This window comes from Oryctolagus cuniculus, chromosome 16 (assembly GCF_051225735.1).
Source record: "Oryctolagus cuniculus isolate XC-2025 breed Fujian yellow rabbit chromosome 16, ASM5122573v1, whole genome shotgun sequence".
In the NCBI taxonomy this organism is placed as follows: Eukaryota; Metazoa; Chordata; class Mammalia; order Lagomorpha; family Leporidae; genus Oryctolagus; species Oryctolagus cuniculus.
In genome coordinates, this window is record NC_142882.1 from 347,676 (window position 1) to 359,748 (window position 12,073).

General features: G+C 70.8%; 1 protein-coding gene across 2 annotated transcripts; it reads left to right on the forward strand.

Moving 5' to 3' along the window:
* The first annotated feature begins 73 nt into the window (after positions 1-73).
* Positions 74-7,367, forward strand: MISP (mitotic spindle positioning). Of its 2 annotated transcripts, none has more exons than XM_051842306.3 (5): positions 74-230; positions 3,725-5,359; positions 5,534-5,658; positions 6,076-6,114; positions 6,429-7,367. In XM_051842306.3, the coding sequence occupies exons 2-5, from the start codon at positions 3,754-3,756 to the stop codon at positions 6,516-6,518; spliced, it is 1,860 nt and encodes a 619-aa protein (XP_051698266.1). In that variant the 5' UTR covers positions 74-230; positions 3,725-3,753; the 3' UTR covers positions 6,519-7,367. The 2 variants fall into 2 exon arrangements, with proteins under 2 accessions (XP_051698266.1, XP_051698267.1); XM_051842307.3 differs by lacking the exon at positions 74-230 and adding an exon at positions 926-1,060.
* Positions 7,368-12,073: the final 4,706 nt, after the last annotated feature.

Consider the following 12,073-nt stretch of genomic DNA (forward strand, 5'->3'; position numbering starts at 1 on the left):
CCGCCGGGGTGGGGCCTGCGGGGGCGCCGGCCGCTGGGGGTGGGGCCTGCGGGGCGCCGGCCGCCGGGGGTGGGGCCTGCGGGGTTGGCCATAAAACGGAGGCAGCAAGAGGCCCAGGCCAGGGACGTCCTCCTGCCTGCCGCCGCTCAGCTCCGGAGCCCACCCGGCCGCTGTGGGCAGTAGGTGCTGCAGCCCCACCCACACCTGTGCCTCGGACAGCACCTGGGCAGGTAAGGCCTGGAGCCGGGGGGCAGGGTGCTGCCCCTGCCTGGGCCCGGGCTCGGTTCTCGTGCCCTGGGGAAGAGGGTCCCTGTGGTGCCCCACATGTGCTGTGGGGGGCGGGGGGCTCAGGGGAGGGGGCAGCCCACCCCCACCCCAGGCGGTGCCCCTGGTGAGCTGGGTGTCGTGTCCCCATCTGTGGAATGAGCACCCTGAGCCCTGAGCCCTGGCCCGGGAGGAAGGACGTGGGGACCTAGGCCCACCGCAGACGTCCGGGGTCCCACGCCCATAGCCCCCGGTGCTCGGACGGAGCCTCTGGCCTGGGCCCTCCAAGCCCCCGTCCTGGCCGCCCACTGCGGGCAGAAGAGACGGGTTCAGAGGGGCAGGGTGGGGCCGGGTCTTTCGGGTCTCTCTGGTGCCATCCAGCCCCTCAAGGGCGCGCCTGCCGTGGCTCTCGGGGAGGTCAGCGGGATTCGAACCCGGGCCCGGCAGAACCCCCACCCAGTGGGGCATGCGGATTACTCAAGGAGGCCACCGGGGGCTGCGGCAGAGGGGGGCGGGGCTCGGGAGGCCTGTGGCCGGACTGGGCATCCTCTCCGGGAAGCGCGGGGGGAGGGGCAGCGCTGGAGCTTGGGGCAGCCACAGTGGGCACGGCGCCCGCCCTCTGCCCGGCCGGGTATCGCCTTTCCCCCTCCTCTGGACTTTGTCTCCTGCGCCCGGGCGGGGCTGGAGGGGCACACCTGCTCCCAGGTGGGGCCTCTGCCCTGGCAACCAGGCCCACAGGGCGGAGCTGGAGGCCTCAGCGGCCACGGGCAGGGCTGCAGAGAGGCCGGAGCCCACGGTAAGGCTGGGAGCGCCTGGGGGCCGGGCCGGGGGTCCCGCCTGGGGTCGGATCTGGGTGTTTGCGCCATGGGGCTGTAGGAGAGCCCCGTGCCCACCCTGTGCCCCTCTGAACATAGCTGGGGCCTTGGACTTGGGAGCCTAGGGGCCTGTGCCCCCAAGGGCCCTTGTCCCAGGCTCTGGGCCCCCAAGTCCCCAAACCCTACCCGCAAGGGAGGGGCCTGATGGGCGTCCCACAGCCAGAGGCCCCAGGGGTCCCCACCGGCTCTGGGAATTCGGGGTGGGAGAGAAACCGCGCTCTGGGAGGCTTTGGGCTGTGAACCCCCCCCTGGGGCCCCCGCGGCTGTCTTGGGGAATCAGGAGGGAGGCCTGGGGTCTGGGGTGTGCGAGGTTAGGGCGGGGGTGCAGGGGGCTTAGCCAGGAGCACCTCCCTGCTGCCTGCCCCAGCCCAGGGCCCTCCAGGGAGCCCCCGCCCGGCGGGCAGGCAGGGAGCCAGGCAGGGTGAGGCGGGCACAGGCGTGCGAGCCAGGGCCATAAACCCGGTTTCAGTCTGGTATCTCTGGGATGCGGGGTGGGGCCGCAGGGCAACCTGGGTGCTTCCCAGGAGGGAACTGAGAACCTGGGGCCGCGCCAAGGCCGTGTGACCCCCGGGGGGCTGCTCCCCGCCAGGTGGCCCGGGTGGGGACGCCGAGGCGGAGGGGTGTGTGCGGGTCACAGGCAGGTGGGCCACCTCGCCCTTGACCGCACCAGCGGGCCTGGGTGAATCACCCGGTGGAAGAGGAAGCCCCAAGGGTGGGCGGGGCAGGGAGGGGCCCTGTCCCCAGTGAATTCCAGCTCCTTCGTAAATCCTCTGGGCAAACTCCCTCCAGCTCCGCGCGGCTGCCTCATGGGTGGCGGGGGGGGGGGGGGGGGAGTCCAGAGCGGCAGGGAGGGGCCCAGCCTCCCCCATCCCAGAGCTCACCGGGCAGAGTCCTGTTAGCTTAGCAGGTCCTGGTTAAGCACCTGCTGTATGCCGGGCTGGGGGTAGGGGTGCTCATCTGGAGCCTTGGGAAGAGGGGGTCCCAGAGAGCTGGCCCGTGCCGTGGTAGCCGGGCTGGGGCTGGGGGCTGCGTGTCCAGGGCCCCCAGACCGGGTCCAAGGCCGAGCTGGTCTGGGATTTGTCACCCAGCTGCTTGCTCTCGGTCTATTTACTTCCAGGACTATTCCATTTATTTAACAGGCAGAGAGAGGGAGAGGGAGCAACAGACACACAAGTTCCGTCCGCTGGGTCACGCCCCAGATGCCTGCGACAGCCAGGGCTGGGCCAGGCCGAAGCTGCAAGCCCCGAGCTCCAGCCGGGGCTCACAGGCACTTGGGCCGTCACCGCTGCTCCCGGCCGGCAGCAGGGAGCTGGACGGGACGGGGACGTGCGGGGCCCGCCACAGGCAGCGCGCCCAGTGCCAGTCCCCAGGGCCGCCTGCCCTCGTGTGTGACACCTTGCTCGTCCAGGAGGCTGCAGGCCACGGGCACCGTGTGGGTTCCATTGCTCCAGGCAGGGCCCCCCGGGGCCCAGGGAGAGGCTACGTTGTCCTTGTGGGCGCTCCTGGGGAAAAGCAGCAGGACCCCCAAAGCTCTGGGAGCCAGCGGCATCGAGCGCTGTCCCCCAGTGTCCACTGTGCGTCATCGAGACCAGACGCTCCTGGGCAGGCGCGCCCCGGGGGCCTCATGGAGGAGGCATCTCCTGGGCTCCACAAACAAAGCCGGGGTGGGGGCAGAATGTGGAGTGTGAGGGTCTGGTGGGGGCGTAACGCACCCTGGAGCCGCAGCAGGTGTGGGACCTACCGCCTGGGAGAGGGCAGGGACAAAGCCCAGCAGGACAAGGTTCGAGGCATTCCCCAGCCCATCCTGGCTTTCTGGGACGGGACGTTGGGCCAGGGTGGTGCAGGGCGTAGGTCAGGGTATGGGAGCCTGAAGCAGGCGTCCCCACCAGGGCCACCACCCCTGAATGCCAGGTGACCAGACGGCAGGGCAGGCAGCTGTGTGCCTGGGGAGGTGGGCGGGGGTCCCGGGCTGGGGCAGGCAGCTGTGTGCCTGGGGAGGTGGGCGGGGTCCCAGGCTGGGGCAGGCAGCTGTGTGCCTGGGGAGGTGGGTGGGGCCCCGGGCTGGGGCAGGCAGCTGTGTGCCTGGGGAGGTGGGCGGGGGTCCGGGGCTGGGGCAGGCAGCTGTGTGTCTGGGGAGGTGGGCGGGGCCCCGGGCTGGGGGTGTGCGAGGGCGTGGCTCCACACGGCAGGTGACGGGGTCTGGAGCGGGAATTTGCTGGGCCGAAGGTGTCAGCCACAGATGAGGCAAGCTGCCGGGCTGTTGGCGGGACTCCTGGGGACTCAGGTGCGGTTGGATCCAAGAGCTGAGCTGGGGTCAGCGTCGGGCTTACCCTAAAGCCGCTGCACCCCTGGGGGACCAGGCACAGCCCTCAGCGAGTCCCCGCCTCCAGCATCGGCATCGCAAGGTCCCAGAGTTCATGTTATTGGCCAGTCTGGGTCACTCATGTGTCCATGAACCAATCACAGAGGCCGCAGCAGGTGGAATGCTCTGATTGGCCAGTCTGGGCCATTTGGCCACCCCTAAGCCAATCACAGGAGCCACTTGGCTGAGGGCTCTGACCTGGGCGTGGTTTCCTTCCCCCTAGGGAAGCAGAGGTCTCCATCCCCTGGGAAGATGGCGGGGGCCAGGATGGACAGCGTGACCAGACACCCCATCTTCGGCATCCCCCGCGTCACGGGCCTGGCTCTGGACGAGGGTGCCAGCTACACCATCCAGCTGGTGGACGTGGGGCCCGAGGCCAGCGGCTGGAGCCAGGGTGAGCCACAGGCGTGGCCTAGGGACCACCAGGCCCAGCTGCAAGACACGGGCAGCAGAGGGGCGTCCTATGGCCTGCGGGCCTTCCCCGGCCAGCCTTCCCCACGGCCCCTCTATCTGGAGGAGGAGGAAGAGGAGGAGGAGCTGCGGGCCTACTACCTGGAGGCCAGGGGTGCCCGGCCCAGGCAGCTTCGGGACTTGGAGCAGGAGCGCTGGGCGGTGGTCCAGGACCAGGCGGTCAGAAGGAGCGGCACAGTGGCCACACTCCAAGGCACCCCGGACCACGGGGACCCCAGGCCCCCCGGCCGGCCTCCGACAGCACAGCAGGAGGACAGCTCCGTGGACAGGGAGCAGATCGACTTCCTGGCAGCCAGAGAGCAGTTCCTGAGCCTGGAGCAGGCCAACGCGGGGGTCCCGCGGACCCCCCTGCCCAGGGTCAGCACGGCCCCCAAGGCCCTGAATGGGCCCCTCCTGGCCAACGGGTATGTCCCTGGCCAGCCCCTCGCCAAGGAGGTGGTCCGAGAAGACCAGAGCATCCGTGGTTTGTCCAGCGGACCCCGGGCCCAAGGCACCGCCGGCGCCGGCCCGGGGTCCCTGGCGGAGTCCTCGGAGCCTCCCAAGGAGACGCCCATTGAGCGGGAGATCCGCCTGGCACAGGAGCGGGAGGCGGCCCTGCGCGCACAGAGGGGGCTGCAGCCGGCGGGGGGCCCGCAGGAGCTGGTGCAGGTCCCCTCCCGCCCACTGCTGACCAGCGTGAGCCTGAGCGAGGCCCCGCGGCGGGACCGGCGGCGCCCCTCGCTCTACGTCCAGCGGGACCTGGTGCAGGAGACGCAGCGCGAGGAGGATCACCGGCGCCAGGGCCGGCAGGCCGGCCGGGCGGCCACCCCGGACGAGCGGGGCGCGGACCACCGGGCCGGCCTGCGGCGGGTCCTCAGCTCGGATGCCATCCTCAGCCCCACCCCGGACGCCCGCGCGGCGGACCCCCCGCCGGAGGTGCGGAGGGTGAACCGCATCCCGCCCGACGCCTACCAGCCCTACCTGAACTCCGGGGGCCCCCCGCTGGAGTTTTCCGCCTTCGGGGTGCCGCGCAAGCCTGCCGGCCGCTCCTCGCAGGAGACCAAGGTTGTGGCCCCAACCATGACGCCGCCGGGCCCCGGGGCGCAGCGCACGGAACCGCCCGGACAACCCGGGCCCGCCGTGCGCTCCGAGTACTTCCTCCTGCGTCCGCTGCGGTTCCGGGCGCCCGAGGAGCCCCTGGCGTGGGGCCGGGAGGCCGAGACGCCCCCGGCCTGGCGGCTGCAGCGGTCCCAGTCGTCGGAGCTGCTGGAGCGTGAGGTGGAGCGCGTCCTGCGCCGCGAGCGGGAGGTGGAGCAGGAGCGGGACAGGGCGCGCGCCGCCGCTGGCCGCTCCCCGCCGGCGGACGAGCGCCGGGGCCCAGGCTCCAGGAGCTCCTCCTGGGCGTCCGGTGAGGAGGGGGAGCGGGTGGGCGGCCGCTCGGGCTCTGTCCGCTGGGGAGGCTCGGCGTCTGCAGCCTGTGCCCTTGGCCCTGGTCAGCCTCGCTGCCAGCCTCGGGCCGCCTGGCTCCCTGGCACCTTCCGCCCTGGCTGAGGCCCCCTCCTGCCCCTGCCCCGCCCCCCAGGCATCACCGGGAGCTACTCAGTGTCCGAGTCGCCCACAGTCTCCCCCGTCCACCTGCACTCGGACCTGGTGTGGACGGCCGAGGCGCCCGGGGACCAGGCTCCTCGGCAGAGAAGGAAGGAGTGGGTGAGTCCAGCCAGGCCCACTGGGAGCCATGTCCGCCCGCGGCCCCATCGGTGCAGAATATGGCCCCCTGGGCGGGGTCAAAGGCTAAAGGGCAGGAGGCAGTCCATCCCCATCACCGCATGTCTGTGCCTGTAGCCCCTCGGCGGTCACTCGTGCCCGTGGCCGTGCTGCCCAGAAACCCCACGCCAGCGACCAGCCACAGGCCACGCTGCTCCCTGGTAGGGTGTAGGGGCCTCTCCCGCCAGCGCCCGGGCATGGGGAGAGAGCAGCCACCACCTGCCAGCATGGCAGTGGTCCTGAGTCCAGGACCCCCGCACTCCGGGCAGAGCGCCCTGGGCAGGGGGCATGGCCACTGCTGCCCCGCCCAGTGACAGAGCCGACTGCGGGCCTGGGGCTGACCTCTGTGCTTCTCCCCAGTACGCAGGCATCAACCCTTCAGACGGCATCAACTCCGAGGTAAGCGTGCTCTGGCCAGTGCGCAAGTCCCTCCCTCCCCACCCGAGGCGGCAGGGCCGGGCCGCCCAGCCACGGAGTCCCTGGGTGGATTCTGCCGCGATCTGCTTGTGATGCCTGCCACGGCCACCGGCCACAGCTGGGGGTGCATAGGGGGTCCGTGGCCATCCCTGGGCTTGGGGATGAGGCCACGGCCCAGCCTAGGTCTGCAGCTTCCTTGCCCACACTCCCAGGAGTCAGGGGTCCCCTACGGAGGGCGGGAGGGTCCGGCTTCCCCCTGTTCCAGTCCGCTGGGCACTGAGCCTCCTCTTGTGCAGGTGCTGGGAGCCACGCGGGTGACCCGCCACAAGAACGCCCTGGCGGAGCGCTGGGAAGCCGGCATCTACGCCAGCGGGGACGAGGACTGAGCCTGGCCCGCCCCGCCCCGGGACGGCCCACCCTGGGAGTCAGCCCCGCCCCCCAGTACTGCCCACCCTGGGAGTCAGCCCCGCCCCAGGACTGCCCACCTGGGAGCCAGCCCCGCCCCAGGACTGCCCCCCTGGGAGTCAGCCCCACCCCAGGACTGCCCCCCTGGGAGTCAGCCCCGCCCCCAGGACTGCCCCCTGGGAGTCAGCCCCGCCCCAGGACTGCCCCCCTGGGAGTCTGCCCCACCCCCAGGACTGCCCACCCTGGGAGCCAGCCCCACCCCCAGGACTGCCCACCCTGGGGGTCAGTCCCACCCCAGGACTGCCCACCTGGGGGTCAGCCCCGCTCCCAGGACTGCCCACCTGGGAGTCAGCCCCGCCCCAGGACTGTCCACCTGGGAGCCAGCCCCCCCCCAGGACTGCCCACCTGGGAGTCAGCCCCGCCCCAGGACTGCCCACCTGGGAGTCAGCCCCACCCCCAGGACTGCCCACCCTGGGAGTCAGCCCCGCCCCGCGACTGCCCACCTGGGAGCCAGCCCCACCCCGGGACTGCCCACTGGGAGTCAGCCCCACCCCAGGACTGCCCACTGGGAGTCAGCCCTGCCCCCCGGACTGCCCACCTGGGAGTCAGCCCTGCCCCCCGGACTGCCCACCTGGGAGCCAGCCCCGCCCCGGGACTGCCCACCTGGGAGCCAGCCCCACCCCAGGACTGCCCCCCTGAGAGTCAGCCCCACCCCAGGACTGCCCACTGGGAGTCAGCCCTGCCCCCCGGACTGCCCACCTGGGAATCTGCCCCACCCCCAGGACTGCCCACCCTGGGAGCCAGCCCCACCCCCAGGACTGCCCACCCTGGGATTCAGCCCCGCCCCCCGGACTGCCCACCTGGGGATCAGCCCCGCCCCAGGACTGCCCACCTAGGAGTCAGCCCCGCCCCAGGACTGTCCACCTGGGAGCCAGCCCCCCCCCCAGGACTGCCCACCTGGGAGTCAGCCCCGCCCCAGGACTGCCCACCTGGGAGTCAGCCCCACCCCCAGGACTGCCCACCCTGGGAGTCAGCCCCGCCCCGGGACTGCCCACCTGGGAGCCAGCCCCACCCCAGGACTGCCCACTGGGAGTCAGCCCCGCCCCCAGATGGCCCCCCTAGGAGCCAGCCCCACCCCAGGACTGCCCACTGGGAGTCAGCCCTGCCCCCCGGACTGCCCACCTGGGAGTCAGCCCTGCCCCCCGGACTGCCCACCTGGGAGTCAGCCCCACCCCAGGACTGCCCACTGGGAGTCAGCCCCGCCCCCAGATGGCCCCCCTAGGAGCCAGCCCCACCCCAGGACTGCCCACTGGGAGTCAGGGGCTGTTCACTCCTCGCGCTGTGCTCTAAGCCCTGGCCCCGGCGGGTGTGGCGTGGGCTGCGGTGGAGGGTCTGTCCCACTTATTTCCCAGGGGATTCTGCTGCTTTGGGGTCTGCAGGTGCTGGTGGTTCCAGGACTCTGCCAAACTCTCTGGGGTCCTTGTTCCTGCCAGTCTGAGGGTGGAGTCACAGTTCCAGAGAGCTTGGGGGGGCTGCAGGTTGTGGGGGGAACACTCACTCCCACTCTGACAGTCTGTGGGGGGAGACTGGCACCCCAAGCCTGCCGGGGGGGGCAGTGCTGCCCCCACGCCCCTTCCACAGGGCACCCAGAGCCTGGCATGGAGGAAGCCCCCTGGCCTGACAGAAGAAGGTCAGCTTGGGGCTGAAGGGGGCTCCTGTCCACCCCACACTGCCGGTGCACCTGCACCAAGAAATAAACTGGGAACCGCCAGCCCCGCCTCCTGTGCCTCCACCATCCGCCTGGCCCGTGTTTCTGGGTGACTTCAGGCCCCATCCCACTGGGCTGTGCGCCCCAAGTCGGGCTGAGGCCCCCACTGGGCGTTCCCGGCCTGCGCACACAGCAAGTGCTCGGCTGATGCCTGCCTGGGGGCTGAAAGGGCGCGAGGCCCTCAGGGGCTCCCCGACTCCCACCCCCGCCTGTCCACTGTTGAGCCCCCCCACGGAGTGGACCGTGTTCTCCCCAGGGGCAGGGGTGTGGGTGCCGGACGGCCCAGCACAGCCTGGCCTCGGCTCCCCCCGCAGAGCCTGGTGGAGGCAGCCGGGCCCCAGCACACGGGGCCATGGACGCACCACTGCCCAGGAGTGTCCCCGGGCCTCCTCGGCCCAAGCCAGGCTCAGGTGGGCCCTTGTACCCCAAACAGTGGGGGGACCAGGCTGTGGTGCGAGTGAGGGTCTTGAGCCCACCCGGAGCCCGCCCCCACCGCCTCCCCTTCCTCACATCACCAAGTCACCAAGCGGCTCCAGGCTGGAGATCAGGGCCCAGGTGGAGGTGACCTCCCCTCCCCCACGGCGACCTCACCCCACCTCACAGTGACAGCACCCCCACCGGCGGCTCCCCCCTCGGGCCTCCCCCCAACCCCGCGCCCCTGGCGGAGCTCCGGGGACCCCAAGGCAGCGCCCTGGGGGCTCCGCCCGAATGCCCGCACCATCCGCACGGTCATGGAGAGTGTGGCATACAGTAGGAGCCAACTCAGTGCTGGCTCGGAGGAGCCCAGGGGAGCGGCCACAGGGGGCGGGAGGGGGAGCGGGGGCGCAGCAGCCGGGGGCGGCCCCGGGCTCTGACCTGAGGAAGCAGGGAGCCACGGCGAGACCCCACCCCCCGCGGCCGCGGGTCGAGCAGGCGTGGGCACAGGTGCGCGATCCGGGCTCCCTGCGCTGGCTGTCACAGCCGCTCAGGCCCGGGGCTGAGGCTGACCGTGGCGGCCGCCAGCAGATGCCCAGAGCAGCCCGCGCTGGCTCCCAGAGCCCCTCCCCGCGCTGTCGTGGACTGACTCCCAGTGTCCACAGAACCAGGACGAAGTCCGCTTCCTGGGGCTGAGCCCCGCGCCGCAGGCTGGGCGCGTGGGAGGGCTCGCAGCAGCCGGGCCCAGCCGGATGACCTGATGGCCAAATGACGGACTGGGCAGGTCCGGCCGCCGTGCGCAGAAGCCCGGTGTCTCCCACACCTGCTCCCCGATGGAGTGGCCTGGGAGGCGCCGGCCCAGAGGAGGAGGTCCCTGGCCAGACCCACAGAGGCAGCAGGCAGGGCGGTGCCCTGAGCCCCCAGCACCCAAACCTTTGCTGTTTCCTGCGGGGATTCAAGGCCTGTGGGATCTGACCATGCGGAGGGCAGAGGGTGGAGGGGGCCTCCCCCATACCCCTCGCAGGGCAGAGTGAACAACAGAGGGGGAGAGAGAGAGAGAGAGAGAGAGAGAGAGAGGGCTTCCATCTGCTGGTTCACTCCCCAGATGCCACAATGGCCCGTGCTGGGCCAGGCCAAAGCCAGGAGCTGGAAGCTGGGTCTCCCACGCGGGTGCAGGGACCCAAGCACTTGGGCCATCGTCCACTGCTTTCCCAGGCCACAGCAGAGAGCTGGATAGGAAGTGGAGCAGCCGGGACTCGAACCAGTGCCCATATGGGATGCCGGCACTGCAGACGGCAGATTAAGCAGCTGGATCACTGAAAGCACTTGTCTAATAAATAGAAAAACAGGATCTGGCCTGGGATTAAGACCCCAGCATCCCACAGGGGAGACCCTGGTTGAGGTCCCAGTTCTGCACCCAGTCCCCACCCCCAGCTCACAGGCACCCAGGAGACAGCAGTGACGGCCGAGGGCTTGGCCCCTCCCACCCGAGGGGGACCCCCAGCCGTCGTGGCCGTCTGAGGCCTGAACCAGCGGGCGACCACCTCTGTCACTCTGCCCTCCAAATACATGGAAATTCTAAGAGGTGGCCTCGGGGCGCCAGCAGGGGGCACTGCGGAGCACTTTCCTAGTTCACTAACAGATCCCCCTCCGTCACCATCTCTTTCCCTCTCTGCGGGCAGCGTCTGAGGCCAAGGTGCAGGCCCTGCGGTCAGCTCCCAGGGCTGCTGCTGGTTCCCCACCTCTTGGTCTGCAGCCAGCTGGAACTGCAGCCTCGAACCTGCTGGCCAGCTCCTGGCTGCCTCGCCCAGCTCCCCGGCCCCCGCCTCTGGCCCCCGCCTCCAGTGACCTTTCCTGAAAATAACCTGTCCAGGGTGGGGCCGTGGGGGGACTGAGGCCCACAAGGTCCAGGAGTGGCCGAGCCCAGCGTCCCAGCTCGGCCTCTCGCCCTTCCCCCCCCCCCCACCCCGGTCCTCCCATCCAGTTTCTCTCTGTGCGCGGAAGGCAGACACATTCATATTAAGGGGATTTCGCCAAGGCCGCCAGGCACCTGGCCCAAAAGTGCTGAACACTGGGTCTGTCGCCAGCCAGGGGTGGCCTGGAGCCAGCGCATGCTGCCACCAGGGGGCGGCAAAACACCGCGAGTGCCCGGCCGGCCAGGGCTGTGCCTGGGTGTCCACTCCCCCTGCCCTGCCGGCCAGCTGTGGGCGTGGCCCCCTCCGCCTGCTTCGGCGGATGTCACCGTCTTGGTCTATTTTACTACACAAATGTTCAGAGTAGTGAAGCAGTGGACAAAACAGCCCGAGGCCCCGGGGGTCTGAGCGCACGTCAGCTCCGATTCCTGCTTCTGTCCCAACAGAGTGACTGCAGCTTTGTCACCAGGGCACGGAGTCTGCTGTGCCTGGGGGACAGCCTGCCGGGTGCTGCACGGCACTTCCTGGGGCTCCCCAAGCCTCCAGCAGGCGGACGGTGCGCCCTGGGGCTCCCCAAGCCTCCTTCAGGTGGACGATGCGTCCTGGGGCTCCCCGAGCCTCCGGCAGGCAGACGGTGCGTCCTGGGGCTCCCCTGCTTGCTTGGTGGGTGCACAGCACTTCCTGAGGCTCCCCAAGCCCTGGCAGGTGGACGGCATGTCCTGGGGCTCCCTGAGCCTCTAACAGATGGGCAGTGCATCCTGGGGCTCCCCGAGTCTCCAGCAGATGGACAGTGCGTCCTGGGGCTCCCGTTTGCCTGGCGGGTGGACGGCATGTCCTGGGGCTCCCCGAGTCTCCAGCAGGTGGACAGTGTGTCCTGGGGTTCCCTGCTCGCCTGGAGGGTGGACGCCGTGCCCTGGGGCTCCCGCTCACCCTCAGCGTGGGGACGCTCCCCGTGGTGTCCCAGGGCCAGACAGTGGGGTTATCCACCTCTCTCGCCTCCTCCCAGGGCTCCCTGGGCCCAGGGCCAAAGCTGTGAGAGGCGCAGCCTCCACCACGCGGTCACTCACTCAAGACGCCAGTGCCGACGGTGCTGGCCACCGCGCCATCGGTGCCCGTGTTGACAGCTCGGGGGAGCGGTTAAACGTGCACACTGCTGAGGCCCTGGAGACCAAGCCCGCCCTGCCGCAGCCTCCCGGGCCCATCCAGCGTCCGCCCCGTGGTCTTCCTCACCTCCATCAGCCCCCCATCGCGGCCTCGCATGCGCCCAGCTCTCCCTCTGGCGTGGGGTGCTCCCTGGTCCGCGGCACCATGCGGACACTGTGCATGGGTTCCCAGGGCCATCGCCCATCCCGAGTAGGCATCCCACCACCGACCCTGTGGGATGGGCATCACGTCCAGCCTGCCCGCCTGTGTCCCTGTGCTGAGACCCCAGGCTGAGGGA